Here is a 15843-nt window from a genome sequence, read left to right on the forward strand (position 1 = left end):
TGGGATCCATCTTAGCAAAAAGTTGCACAGACATCTTGGGGAGGGTCCTAAGACCAGTCACTTGTGAAAAAAGAAACACCATAACTGGCCAAAGATAAACAAAGACCCGGGAGGACTGTCCTATGTAAGTGATTTAAATCACTTCTTTACTGTGCTGCTCCTCATTAGGGGGGGACACCCACACACTTTCTTTCTGGGTGTGTATTTCTCCCTTGCTTCTGACTTAAATAGTTTCTCTGTGTGTTGTGTCTCTAATAATAAACTTTGTACCTGTTTTGCAGTTTTTGCCTCCTTGAAATATTTTTGCTTTCCAATGGGGTAAGAATCAGGGAACTTTGCTTCTAGCCAATAGCCCCTGGTAGACTGGCGGCTAGGTTCAGTCCCTGGACAGGGAAATAAGATCCTTCTTCAAGACGACTGTCCCTCCTAGAACAATCAGACTCTCCCTCCCAAATACCTTCCCCATGGTTTGCATAGCCAGGCAGCTACTCCTTCCCCTCTGATCCCTTCTTGAGAAACTGAATGAGACTCTACACCTAGGAGTGAGGTGCCTTGCTGAAACTATTACCTGAAAGGTCACATACTGAAGGATGAGTGTTCTGTGTTTTCTTGGATTCTGTAATTGTCTTTTTAGCATCTATTCATCACAGGAACAGTTATATTAACTATATTTTCTTAATTTCTGTATCGCTGAAGCTCTGGCATTTGGGGACTTACAGACCCTGGGAAAGACTGCCTCTCCCAGGGCTAGCTAATTCCCCAAGATAGTCAAACAATTTACTTGGAAGCATGTTTTTCATATGCAAACCAACCAGTCCAGCCCATTACCCCCAACCACCTCCTTATCTAAACTCTCCTACATCAAGCCAATATTTCCACTGCCCTAAATCAACCCAGGGCCAGGTACAGACAACAGGGACAACTCTTATGCCCCAAAGCCCACTGGAATCATTCATACCAGCCAATTTTCACCTGTTTCTCCTGCCCTGACTTGCCTTTCCCAAAGAAATTCCAGTAAAGGATCTGGCCTAGGCTTTCCCCTGGTTCCTGCCTCTGTCTGCCTCCTAACCCAAATCTGGTGTTTCCCCTATGGCCTTGTGTGGCATGGTAGGTCCCCTTCTCTTGGGAAATGTAACACATTCTTTCAATGGCAATTACCTCTCTGTCATCACTCAGTCATCTCCATAAATTAAAGTCCCTGGGTACAACGCAGCAAAAGGACATTTCCCCACACCCCCTTAAAGAAAGCAGGCTTCCTTAGTCATTAGGTTATATGCTGTTTTATTGGGGACCCCCTAACTGTAAATATCTTCAGATCTCTTCTCTTGAGGTAGTCCACTTTTTAGGGAGGAATCCTGTCTACTGCCTAGAGGACATAAGCCTACAACCCAACTTTCAGAGTGAAGTTAGGAAAGGCACAATTAAAAGGAGGAGCCTGAAACAATGGATTCTTAACTAGGCTAGATTATAACTAGCCTAGAATGAGTAACTAGGCTAGAATTCCTTTACTTAACCAAGTCCCAATAGATGATTTGTATCACTCCTGAGGGATGGGTGTAGCAGGGATAGGGGACATTTAAATTTATTTTCCCACTATTATGAACCAACACTATACCCCTCTAACTATTCATCCTGAAGCAGAGCAGGAAAAAACCCTTAGGAAGCCAATGATCATCACTCCCCACCCCCCTGCCCCCCAAGAACTGATTCATGATAAAATTAGTGATTTTCTAGTTATCTGCTATGAAAAGAAAGATAACTATTCAAAAATTCTTAAAACTTTTAAAATTTAATGGATATATGCAGGTGGCATTTAAAGTCTCTGCCCTTTGAAATCAGTATTCATTACAATTTACTTGTTTTGTCTCCAAAATTCACTATAGTAAGTGAAATCCAATGAGAGAGAGAGCCTGGAGGAAGGAGTGTATATTTCAGAGGATTTCTGGCAGTTGACCAAGACTTCTAGCTATAGATTGTTTTTAACAGCCCTGGAATTTCAGTTAAGTTGTGAGTGGCGCTGCTGTCAGAAGCTATGGATGACTGATGAACAGTAATCATCACGGATCCTAGGAGGCAGAGGACACTCCCACTTTTCTATTAACTAGAAATTACATCTTATAGCATTGCATTTGTCTTTTTTTTTTAAGAACCCAAACCACTTTGAAAAAACATTTTTGTCAATTGTCCGACTGAGGATAATGTTTCTGTAGTTCTTTAGATAGATACATATGCTCAATCTGATTCAGTCTGTATTCACCACAGGGACTAGCAGAGTATCTGGCACTTAATCGGTTAAAATATATATATGTATATATATTTCTTTTGATTAACGAATGAATTAGCTGCGTATATAGCAGAAGAGACTAAGCAGCGATAACCTCAAACAGACGCGATGCTTTACTTTTTGGGGGGTGGGGTGGCAGGGGGAGAGGCTTTTTAAGATTTTGCTGTGATTGCAGCCTTGCTGCACCCGACGCCCCTCGTTCGACGTAACAATCCGGAGCTAGAACTATCAATCCCAGACTGCCGTGCGAAGGGGCGGGCTCCCCGGGAGCCGCCGAGTGATTGGCGGGGGGAGGCGTTTCCTTCCGGCGGGAAGGGCCCGGGAGGCGGGGACTAGGGGAGGCCTTCGGACACTATTACCGGGTTGGGCGGGGCGGGCCGGGGCGGGGAGGGGTTTGTGGGTGAGCCCTGGGTCCCCCGCCCGCTGAGGAGATGGATGAGGATGGGCTTCCTCTCATGGGGTCAGGCATAGACCTGACTAAGGTTTGTAAAAGAAGGAGTTGGACTTCGGCGACCTGGGAGGAGGATGGGGAAGGGACGCCGGGTTCCCAGAGAGACCTCCCCCCCCCCCGCCCCGTGTCTCTTTTTGCTCAACCCTGGCCTGGGCCTGTCTTCCACCTCTCTCGGGAGGGAGAGTCCCACAGTCCACATTAAAAAGGGGTCCCTCCCGAGCTGTCTAAGGGGGGCGGGGGTAATTTGCCTCTCCCAGCCTTCGCTTCCCGGGTCACGAGTCCCTATCCTCAAGGGTGAAGCGCTGGCGACACGGGCCGGTTCCGACCTCTAACCCTACCTCTTTTATTCGGCCCTTGAGTTTTTCGTGTGTTTCTGTGTGTTTCCTTTACCTGCGAAAGTTCACACCTGTGAATCCAGAGCGCATTCTCAAACTTTGCAGCCTCTGTCACCTTCGGACACCCCACCCCTACAGTTTAGGAAAACAAGTTAATGACTCTTGGCAGTACTTTCAGTAACTCATCTCACACAGCAAAACGCCCCGTTATTATTAATATTCAGGGGATAGTACGGTGTACGTTCCTCCTGTATGGATCATGTTTATTTTTACGTGACACAGGTGCCAGCTATTCAACAGAAAAGAACGGTGGCATTTCTAAACCAGTTTGTGGTGCACACTGTACAGTTCCTCAACCGATTTTCTACAGTTTGTGAGGAGGTAGGTCCTGTGATACTCGTTTAGTGAGTAGCCCAGATGTCACCTTGCACTTCTGAAGGTAACAAATGAGTGAAACAAGAATTACAGTCTATGTATTCATGTACCATAACCTCTTGTCAACCAGTTATTATGTTAACATACCTTAAATCCTCTTTGCTTCTCTTACCATCATTTCTACAGCCCATCTCTGCTGAATTAATTTTCTAGAAACTTTGTGAAATAGTTCAGGAAGGTTTATTGTGGTTAAAGAAAGCAAAAGGGATTCCAAGATTTCACAGTTAAAGACATCTTTTATTTTGAAATTGGTTATGTTTCTCTTACCCCAAAGATTACATTTTAAGTATACATTCAGTTTCAGTTTATATTAAAATTATTTTACATTGCTTGATCCAGAAGATGATGGGGAGGTAGCCTAGAAACATAACTTGGGCATCAAATATCATTATGGAAATTAAAAAAAAAATACTTTCTGCAAATGACTTGTGAAATAAGGATTAAGTAACCCAGTTACAGATGAGGTACCAGATCCAGGGACTCCTGTCTTATAAAAAGCTAAACAAGAGAGTGGGGAGGAAAATGGGAAGCATGGGTTGAAATTGGGTTTAAGAAAGGAGAAAGAGGACAAGGAAATAGAACAACAGTCGTCTGAAACCAAAAGGTGTTCTTTATCAGTCTTCTTTACCACTTGAGGATCATGTTAAACCTTAGGGCTCCATTTTGGTGTCGTGAACTTCCTGTGTGCTGAAGTTACTGTTTGCCATTTGACTGAGTATCCTCCACAATCAAGTCCTTGAATAGAGACTGTTCATAGAGGGGTGGTTGCTGCCTAAAAAGTGTGGGAGTCAAGATTGTTGTCATTGGGGACATTCTTGTGTACTAGGAACAGGATACATACACATACTTGAATACTAAAGAAGATCATTGACTGTGCTCTGTCCATAGACTAGAGAAAAGCCCCACACTGGTATGATAGTATTTCTCTGTAGGCTTGCAAATTCTGCTTTACAAAAGTTCAGTGACCACTTAAAGCTAAATGCCCTTTCAAGGATGCTTTATACAGAAATTAAAATGATTTCACTCAGAAGTCAAGGCCTGCTGCAGGAAATACCCTGAGAATACCCAGAGACTTCCCAGTCCTAGCCAGTCTCCTACTTTTTTGTACAATGTATGATGTATCTTCATTCCAGATGCATTTTGATTGGCACAATAGCAATGTTCTCAAGAAGTTAAACTAGTGAATACCAATTTTTGTCAGTTTAATTATTGTTAACTGATGCTTGTTAAGCTATTATAAAAGTCCTGTGATTAATTTTTTAAAACAAAGCAAATAGGACTTCCCTCATGGCGCAGTGGTTAAGAATCCGCCTGCCAATGCAGGGGACGTGGTTTCGAGCCCTGGTCTGGGAAGATCCCACATGCCACGGAGCAGCTAAGCCCGTGCGCCACAACTACTGAGCCTGCGCTCTAGAGCCCGCGAGCCACAACTACTGAAGCCCACGCGCCTAGAGCCCATGCTCCACAACAAGAGAAGCCACCGCAATGAGAAGCCCGCGCACTGCAATGAAGAGTAGACCCCGCTCGCCGCAACTAGAGAAAGCCCGCGTGCAGCAACAAAGACCCAATGCAGCCAAAAGTGAATAAATAAAATAAATTTATAATAAAATAAAATAAAACAACACACCCCCCCAAAAAATAGGGAGAATGGGGGAAAATGAGATAATTCACAGTTGAGTCAAACAATATTCAGTTCATTCTGTCTTATAAATAATATGAGGTAGAGCCTTAGCGTATAGTTTTTGTTAGATATATTAATAAAAACTGCATGGAGACAGGAAAACTATTTTAACTTGTATAAGGTTGCAGCTGTTGTTTTTGTTTAGTTGTCAAAATCACTTCTGCCTTCTCATTAAGACAAAGGAAATTGAAATGTGATATGATGATTGATAGAGTAAGAGGCTCAAGTCAATATTTTTTATCTAACAAGCTCAGAGTCTAGGTGCTTGCTTCCCTGAGTTTTATCTTGGACTGCTGCCTCTATAAATGGCATAAAGAATTGACTGACTGAAAAGGAGTAAGCCAAGGATTTAGCCCTTCACTTTGTATACCACGGTAGGGTGGAGAAGTATCTGGAGAGAGACTATTCCAGGATTGTTAGCAGAGAAGGGCGAATACTCCATCCCCATACTTCTCATCTCCAGTTTAAAAAGTAAACAACAACAAAACAACCAACAAACACATCTGTGAAAGCAGCTTCATAGAGCTGCCCTGAGGTAGGGATAGCCCCGCACCTTTGTAGGGCCTAACAGTTTTCAGTGCCTGGGGAGTGAGTGTTATTTGCTGAAGACTAAATCAAATATAATAATTGTCTTTTGTTTATTGATTGCTTATGCATTATCAAAGCCTCGTGATTCACTCTTTCCCCCCTTCTATTCCTCTCTCCACTACCCCACAAAACAGTTGGCTGTTTTGACTATATCACTATTTCCTATTTCTTCCTTGAACTCTAGAAAAAATTTTGTTGATCAAAAATTCATGAAAGTTAAAGGTAGCTTATGCCTTTTTCTCCTTAATGGATGATAATCTAGGGTTAACTGTAACTCATTATTTAGAATTCATATTGTAGCAGTTTGGATGTTTATGTCAGTTGTAGACTTTTTATCAATACTTGGTGTGATGACAATAACTAATATTTATTGTGTGCTTATTGTGTGGTAGGCATCGTACTAAGTGCTTTACATGTATTTAATCATCATAGATGAGCTCTTTGAGAGAGGTCCAATTATCTCTTTTTTAGAAATACAGAAACTGAGATGTAGAGAGGTTTAAATCATTTGCTTAGTCGTTTATTCATTCACTCATCATGTATTTGAGTGCATAGTATTTATGGCTGCAGTAGCTGCTCTAACTTGCCCACAGTCCGACAGCTAGAAAGTAAAAGCTGTGATTCCAACTCTGATCTATTAACTGGTAAAAACAAAACTGTCTCAGTCTTCTGTTGCACCATCTGATCTGAGTATGATGCATATTTACATCATTTTCAAGGGAGAGACTGCAGTGTCTTCTTTAAAGCTATTTCAAAATTTAGTTTTTAGATTTGTATTCTCTTCTTTACTATCCCATGTCTATTTGATATAATGTCTTTTTGATATGATAAACTCCAAGGATATAATATAGGTATTCAAACACGAAGTGTCGTTTTCTCCTGAGTTAAGATCAATGTAGTTTTCCAAAATGGGTTGTTATTTGTTTATAGCACCTGTTAGACCTGTGGTCCTTGTTTAGTTAAAGCCTTAAACAAGAACCAAAACAACTCTGTTTCCCTCAATAAAAAATGAACCTCAGTTATTACTTTTTGAACTGGAAGTGAACTGGAGGAAAAAGAAAACCTGGTAGGTTTTGGTTTGTTTTGGGTGGGTTTGGGTTTTTTTTTTTTTTTTGAGGGGTGGGGGTTGATCTGGGGGTTTTTTGTTTGTTGGTTTTGGTTTTTTCACATAATCTGGTTTGAACCAAACCCAAACAGTAACTTCAGTCACAGCTAAACTCAAATGGGAATTAAATTTGAAACCAATTGCTAGGGCTCTTTCTTCATCACTAATACCGGTTTTAAAGTTATCTGAGAAAGAGAAAAGTGAAGAACATAGCTTTTTAAAAACTTTCTGGATACTGAGCCACTTTGTAACTCTTCTAATGACTAGAACCAAGGTAGGAGAAAAGTTAGAAGACAGAGAAAGGAAAGTAGTTGAATCAGACCCAAGTGGCAGAGTTACTTAGGGTCATCTCTTCTTCCCTCACAAGTCTCCAGTAAGCATTTCTATTCTGGCCCTTATCAGCAAAATCTTGTGGAAGTCCACTGGGACTGCAGATTTTAAATGGAGGACGACACAAGTTCTATGCATAGCACAGATAAGACTGAGCAGAAATTTAACCTTATTGTGAAGCTTAAAGTTAAAAGTACTCAATATCAATAAACAGGGCAGTCAGGTGTGTTACTCTGACTCCGACTTGTAACATGTCTAGAATACTGGGGTTTTAGTCATTTTTTAAATATTCTAAAATGTTTCTTTTTTAAAAAATCTTTAAGTACAGGCAAAAAGTGCTGAGAATTTTCATACGACCCAAAAAAAACTACATCCAGTTTTTAAGCCCACTATCAGACTTAACCTTCAACCAAATAATGTTTTGCTTAAAACCCTATTTTCTTTTAAATTAATTAATTAATTAATTAATGGCTGTGTTGGGTCTTCATTTCTGTGCGAGGGCTTTCTCTAGTTGTGGCAAGCGGGGGCCACTCTTCATCGCGGTGCGCGGGCCTCTCACTATCGCGGCCTCTCTTGTTGCGGAGCACAGGCTCCAGACGCGCAGGCTCAGTAATTGTGGCTCACGGGTCTAGTTGCTCCGCGGCATGTGGGATCTTCCCAGACCAGGGCTCGAACCCGTGTCCCCTGCATTGACAGGCAGATTCTCAACCACTGCGCCACCAGGGAAGCCCAAAACCCTATTTTCTGCTACAACTTTTACAACTGCTTTTATAACTTTTACAACTGCTGGGTTTAAGTGTCTGATGAAGCTTAGTAAAACCGTGGATTGCTTCCCTCTCTGGTTTCCAGGACATATTCAACCGAAAGTGGTATACCAAGAGATCCATTAATTTAAAATACTGTTTCTTGGGGCTTCCCTGGTGGCGCAGTGGTTGAGAATCTGCCTGCCAGTGCAGGGAACGTGGGTTCGAGCCCTGGTCTGGGAGGATCCCGCATGCTGCGGAGCAACTAGGCCCGTGAGCCACAATTTATGAGCCTGCGTGTCTAGAACCTGTGCCCCGCAACAAGAGAGGCCGCGACAGTAAAAGGCCCGCGCACCGCGATGAAGAGTGGCCCCCACTTGCCGCAGCTAGAGAAAGCCCTCGCACAGAAACGAAGACCCAACACAGCCAAAAAAAAAAACTTAATTAATTAATTAAAAAAAAATAAAATACTGTTTCTCTTTTAAAGAACTGGATATGCAAATTGGATATTTTACAAACCTGAAATACCACAGTGGGTTTTTTTTTCATGTTTAACTGTTAACTCCATATTTCTTCCTTTGTCTTTTTTTTTCTCTTCAATAAAATGCACTGCCTTAGGAATAGGCGGGTGATGGATGCATCAAGAAGTTTTCAACTTATCTGAGAAACTAGATACCTTGTATTTTCCCCTCTTGTCTCAAATCAAGGTATTTCAGGTTTGCTTTAAATCCTTATAAAGAGGATGGATGGTTAAATGGATGGGAAAGATTGTTACCTTTCTGTTTCCTCTCTGCTGAAACTTTCAGAGGTGGGGACAGTTACTGTTATTGATCATGTTACTTATAATATATCCGTGGTCATCTACACTTCAGAGTAGTAGTTCTCAACCAGGGGACATTTGGCAATGTCTAGAGATGTTTTTAGTTGTCACAATTGGGGAGTTTTTGTGGCATTTAGTGGGTAGAGGGCAGAGATTCTGCTAAACATCCTGTAGTGTACAGGATAGCCCTTTACAACAAAGAATTATCCAGCCCAAAATGTCAATAGAGCCAAGGTTGAGAAACCTACTTTATGGTGGTCTAGGGGTTTAGAAGGAAAATGCAGAAAACATAAACATCTTAGAAATGAGCTTCAGCAGCCCATAAATGAAGCCAGGTGTATTTTGTCAAGTGACAGTGGCTTTCTAAAAAGTACATATTTATGTGTGTTATAGCAATAATTACATGGGAACAGACTCAAAAACATTTATTATGCTGAATAATCTTTGAAAAGCAGAGGTTCTTAATTGTGCCATGGATCCTTTGGCAGTCTAGTGAAATGAAATTAATGTTTTTAAGCGCATAAAATAAAATGTGTAGGATTACAAAAGATACCAATTACATACTTAAAAACTCAAAATCGTGATATAGTAATATATCCTTTATTAAAGCATTAAGTTGTATAACAGGTAACATATTTAATATTTAGACTCTCAAAAACCAGCTCTAGAGAAGATAGATAACAGCTTTATGGTTAATTTAAAAAACATGATTTATCCACAGCAAAGATCTTCCCTAGCCAAGAGGAAAAGCCTTTTGTTGATCTGATTTTCAGAAAATCATTTACATAGTGGTTCTAAATTTGGGGTACATGAACTTGGATGGGGGAAAAAACTCATGTATATATATTTTTTTACCTTTAACTTAAATTTCACATTTTCTTTAAATTTGGTCAACAGAAATCACAGTAGTATTAGGACCTATGACTCTCACCAATAGAAAGCACAGATCTTTTTTTTATTAAATTACAGTTGTTTCAGATTTCTTTAGACTTCACAATTACCGTTGTTTCTAGATTAGATATCAAGAATATTCAGATAAATTATAACTAATTAAAATATATTGATGCTTAGATCAGTGTCTTTCATGTCTTGCATGAATAAATCATTCATATAATCTTGTTTTATTAAAAAACCAGGTCATTTCATTTTGGTGAGGTTTTGATAATAGTAGATGAAAGTAGGTAAAATGAGTGCTGAAGCAAAAGACTGACATACCAGATGAATCTGCATCCAAAAAAAATTGGAAATTACTGCTCTGGAAAGTATAACTTTTTTTTCCCAAGCCTCTTTAATCTTCCTTATCAACAAGTAGTTTTCTGAATAAACATTTTCATCCTTATTCCTTTATTTTCTAAGACTAGTATTTCAATCCTTAGCCTATCTTGTGTGAACACTTGAGTATGCATTTAAAGACAATTTATGATCTAATCCTGAAAAAAATGTTAATACCTATCTTTTTAAATAATTCCAGATAAATAGCATCTATTTTAGGAAATTTGATCAGAAAAATTTGATTCCCAGTATTCAGCACAATAGCATCTTAGTTTTAGTGAGAAGCAGGTTGATCATTTATTAGCTTTGAATAACAAAAATTATATCTATGCAATACTCAGGAATTTTCCATCTTTTTAAAAAAATTAATTAAACTTTATTTTTTAGAGCAGTTTTAGGTTCACAGCAAAATTGAGCAGAAAGTATAGCGTTCCCATTTATTCCTCGACGCCCGCTCCCAACCCTTGTGCACAACCTTCCCCATTATCAACATGCCCCACTGGCATGGTACATTTATTACAATCAGTTTGTTACAGTCTGCATTGACACATCAACACCCAGAGTCTATGGCATCATGCTTTAAGAAGCTGAAATTCTTTCAAAAATATTTAGTATCTGGAGTTGGAGTGTTTCAGTTCAGATTATTTTACTTGTATAAAGACTCAGTTTTCTCATCTTTAAAAGAGAAATGCAAATCAAAACTACAATGAGGTATCACCTCACTGGTCAGAATGGCCATCGTCAAAAAATCTACAAACAATAAATGCTGGAGAGGGTGTGGAGAAAAGGGAACCCTCCTGCACTGTCGGAGGGAATGTAAATTGATACAGCCACTGTGGAGAACAGTATGGAGGTTCCTTAAAAAACTAAAAATAGAACTACCGTATGAGCCAGCAATCCCACTACTGGGCATATACCCTGAGAAAACCATAATTCAGAAAGTCACTTGTACCCCAATGTTCATTGCAGCACTATTTACAATAGCCAGGACATGGAAACAACCTAAATGTCCATCGACTGATGAATGGATAAAGGAGATGTGGTACATATATATAATGGAATATTACTCAGCCATAAAAACGAACGAAATTAGGTTGTTTTTAGAGATGTGGATGGACCTAGAGTCTGTCATACAGAGTGAGGTAAGTCAGAAAAACAAATATCGCATATTAACACATATATGTGGAATCTAGAAAAATGGTACAGATGAACCTATTTGCAGGGCAGGAATAGAGATGCAGATGTAGAGAACAGATATGTGGACACGGGTAGGGGGGAAGGGGAGGGTGGGATGAATTGGAAGATTAGTTTTGACAAAAATACACTACCATGTGTAAAATAGATAGCTAGTGAGAACCTGCTGTGTATCACAGGGAGCTCAGCTTGGTGCTCTGTGATGACCTAGATGATGGGATGAGGGGGAAGGAGGGGATATATATACATATAGCTGAGTCACTTTATTGTAAAGCAATTATACTCCAATAAAAATAAATTAATTAATTAATTAAATAAAAAATAAAATTGGCATCATAGGGACTTCCCTGGAGGTCCAGTGGTTAAGACTTTGCCTTCCAATGCAGGGGGTGCAGGTTTGATCCCTGGTTGGGGGGCTAAGATCCCTAATGCCTCACAGCCAAAAAACATAAAACAGAAGCAGTATTGTAACAAATTCAGTAAAGACTTTAAAAAATGGTCCACAGGGACTTCCCTGGTGACGCAGTGGTTAAGAATCCCCCTGCCAATTCAGGGGACACGGGTTCAAGCCCTGGTCCGAGAAGATCCCACATGCTGCTGAGCAACTAAACCCGTGCACCACAACTACCGAGGCTGCGCTCTAGAGCCCACAAGCCACAACCACTGAGCCTGCATGCTGCAACTACTGAAGCCTGCGAGCCTAGAGTCCATGCTCCGCAACAAGAGAAGCCTGCGCACCGCAACGAGGAATAGCCCCCTCTCACCGCAACTAGAGAAAGCCCGCACGCAGCAACAAAGACCCAACGCAGCCAAAAATGAAATAAATAAATAAATAAATAAATTTATTTTTAAAAAAAATGGTCCACATCTACAAAATAATTGGCATCATAATAGTTTCTACTTCATAGACTTGGTGTGAGATTTCAAATGATACTTGCATATACAGTGTAGCATACTAAGGTAAATGCTCAGATGTTTACAGTGATGATGATGATTGCTTAAAAGTACATATTTATATAAATATATTAATATATTACATATTTATATAATATATATAAATTATGAATTTTTAATTCATTTTTTCTTTTTATGTGTTCACTTATTTTAATCAAAACAATGTATGCATTTTAAAATAAGTTAGAAATTATCATTCATTTTACAAATTAGCTTGCTGTGGGATTTCTGCAGTTACTAAGCTTCTGCAGTGAATTAAATGACTGATTTGTCAAAATTTAATTTCCGTGATTTTCAGGAAAACATGTATAATTTGGAGAGGAATTTATCCATATGATGTTTTATAAGCCTGTGTTTATACTTGTATCAATGCCTTATGTAAACACATTCTAGAAATCAAGGTTAAACTTTACTTCAAATGCCATTAAAACTAGATTCTAATGTTTTATTTCTAAATTATATCTTTGTAGATATCAAGAATGCTCATCTAAAAAATAGGTGTCTTGTGAAGAAGTACTAACTACTCTATGGTTGCTTTCAGTTTTCTCCCCCTCTAAATACGGGCAAAATGATTATTTCTTGGGGTGTTAAAATTCTGCTTATGAGTTAGTCAAGATCTTGATAATATCCCAGAAAGCAATCAGAATGCTGCACATCTGCCAACTAGTAAACTGGCCAACTGCTTGTAGGCTGTGTCACTAATAATGTTTAGGATGAGGGAGTTTTAAATAAATGTTCTTATGGATCATATTTTATGATGTTACTTTTATTTGTGTGGGAGTATATATATGGCTAATTTAATTTTACAGAATAACTAGAGCATGGTAAGCTCTTGGTTCTGGTTTATCTTGGATTTTGATGGTAGGTTGATTCCCTTTGCTTTTTAGTATTCTTTCTTATTTTTTCTCTTTGTTTTAGTTCTTTCCAACATTACCTACTCATCTTACAGTTTCATCCTTTTTTACTTTTCAAACTTGAAAAGTTTGTATTTGGGACTAATTGTATATATTTATGTGTTTAAGTAATTTATAAAGGCACATCCTGTTCCATTCTGTTTTGGGCTAATTTTTATTCTTGTGTTCTGTGAAGAATTCCTTCATTCAACAACAAATAATTATTAGGCTTCTGTTAAGTGTCCAGTACTGTTCTGGGCACTAGGGGTATAACAGTGAATAAAAACCTTTGTCCTCAGAGGAGTTTACATTCTGGTCCCAATGATTGATTATGGCTCTGATAATGAGTTTGATAAGGCTGAAAATGTAACTTTTTCTTTTCTGTGAATACAGCTTTATAAAATAACCATGAAGCATGCTAATGAAGTTAATAGAATACTTGAGTTCTCATTCTTACTCATATAAATAAGAGAGTAGTATATTAGAAAATCACAAATATTTAAACCATAGTTTTTATTATTTTCAAATCTGCCATTTGTTATCCTTGTTAACGGTTTATTTTAATCAGACTTTTTTTTTTTTTCTTTTTCTTTTTTTTTCCCTTTGGACTTCATTCTTTTGTTTCTAATCTTTCTTTTCCAGAAACTGGCAGACCTTTCTCTTCGTATCCAGCAAATTGAAACAACTCTCAATATTTTAGATGCAAAGGTTTGTATTTCTGAATAATTTATAGGATAAACTTTGCTCTACATATACCAACTGTCTCAGTCACACTTAACTTTAATTGCATTTAGAAATGAATTCAATTTAGCTCCTGCATCCATGAAGTGGTGCAGTGTGTTCTTTTGTTTAATTTATTATAATTGCAAAGGAAATGATCTTCATTATGAACCACTGAGTCTGTTTAAATGTACACGTGGGTCAAGGTTTTCTTTCATTATTTGAATCAAAAGCATAATGAGTAACATGTTAACAAATTGAACTGTTACATAGTTTACTTCATTTGATGGAAAACTCACAGTTATCTTAATAGTAATCATTGATAACACAGGAAAAATTATGTAAAACTTTACATGTCTCCAGAGCAAAATTTGGAGAAAATATCACCTATTTTCCATTTGTAAATATATTAAATGCTAAAGTAAAGAATACCAATTTTGATGTCAGAAATTACAAAAGATAACTTTTTATCTTATAAAAGCAAAAATAGAAGGTTGTTTTGATTTGAAAGCTTGCAGGTTTTGTGTGCTTTTCTTTTATATAAAATAATGGAGATGCTAGTATATTTTTGTGACTTTGTCCTTTTTTTTAACATCTTTATTGGAGTATAATTGCTTTACAATGGTGTGTTAGTTTCTGCTTTATAACAAAGTGAATCAGCTATACATATGTGACTTTGTCCTTTTATCCAAAAGTTTGATCTGAAAAAGTATGTATTGAATATTTATAAGGAAGTGAAATGACTAATATCTTTTAATATAAGGATCAGAATGTCTAGCTTGTACTTTCTACATCTTCCTGTGGACTTCAGCCACTGTATTTCCCTCAGAACATTTCTTTAGCTTGTAATTTAGGATACTTGGCCTTGAACATGTTCAAGATAGTCTCTTAGTAGCCATACCCACTTGAAACTATTTGGGCCATAGCCACTGCACTAAATACTGTCATCAGTCAACAGTTCTCAATGAATATTGCTGCTTCAGATCTTATTACCATTGGTTTTTCATTATTCTTTATAGTGAATATGTGTATTATTTTAATGTTTGTGGAATCCTTAAGTTAGAGTTCAAGGTCACAAGTTAAGTTGCCATATGGACAGATTAAACTTAATTTTTTCCATGGCCATAGAGTTAATCCTCAAAGTTAGCCAAACATTTGACAAATGTATATTCATTGATATCAGGATGAAATCAGAAAAGAGGGTTTGCATGGATCTTGCAAATCCAACCTGAAATGCTTAACCACTGACACTATGCTCATTTTTTGTGTATGAAAAATAATGCATTTTAGTAATGCATTATTTAGTAATGCATTCAGTGATGTTACTAAAGAAAAAAAAGGAATAAGCTGTATCATACATTAAAATGTGGCAAGAGTTTTCTCATTTCCCAGATTATTCAAACTTAAAATGTGCTACAAAGCACTTTTTGAGGGGTAACAAAATATGTTTAATAAAAATCTTTTTACAACTTTGTGAGGTAAGTTTTCTTATCCCCACTTTACAAGTGAGGAAATTGAGGCCTAGGACGATTTACACAAGGTCACATATTTTGTGACTTAGACCTAGGCAATCTGACTCCAAATCCCATGCTCTCATTCCTTACACTAGGATTCCTTAGATTTTAAAAATAATTCCTGAGTAAGAATGGTGATATGCTAAATTAGATTGGTGAGAAATTCTTCAAAAATATTTTATTTGTGAATGCCTTTCACTTTTAAGTAGTTTATGGCATGGAGAATTTAAACCAAAGATGAAATTTTATAAACCTATTTCTATAGGCTTAAAAACTTATGACAACTATTTAAAACACACACACACACTTAGAAACTTAGTGTTTAAGAACCTAATATTATCCTCATATACCAACATTAATTTTCTTTTCTCAGTTGTCATCTATCCCAGGGCTAGATGATGTCACATTTGAAGTATCTCCTGTAAGTGTCACTAGGATCACAAATGAAACACATTCTGAAACCACTTCAGAGCAATCACAGGTAAGTATTTAAGTTCCAGGAAACATGAGCAGATATCTTGGTT

The 15843-nt window shown here is 38.0% G+C and overlaps 1 protein-coding gene across 1 annotated transcript in view; it reads left to right on the plus strand.

Moving 5' to 3' along the window:
• The first annotated feature begins 2636 nt into the window (after positions 1–2636).
• The window catches only part of WASHC3 (WASH complex subunit 3), a 71039-nt gene continuing 57832 nt past the window's right edge, over positions 2637–15843 (plus strand). The window contains exons 1-4 of the mRNA XM_007165789.3: positions 2637–2766; positions 3353–3451; positions 13728–13793; positions 15693–15800. Of these exons, the coding sequence (XP_007165851.1) occupies positions 2716–2766; positions 3353–3451; positions 13728–13793; positions 15693–15800 (324 nt within the window). The 5' untranslated portion in view covers positions 2637–2715. The remainder of the gene's footprint in view (positions 2767–3352; positions 3452–13727; positions 13794–15692; positions 15801–15843) is intronic.

Source organism: Balaenoptera acutorostrata, chromosome 11 (assembly GCF_949987535.1).
Source record: "Balaenoptera acutorostrata chromosome 11, mBalAcu1.1, whole genome shotgun sequence".
In the NCBI taxonomy this organism is placed as follows: Eukaryota; Metazoa; Chordata; class Mammalia; order Artiodactyla; family Balaenopteridae; genus Balaenoptera; species Balaenoptera acutorostrata.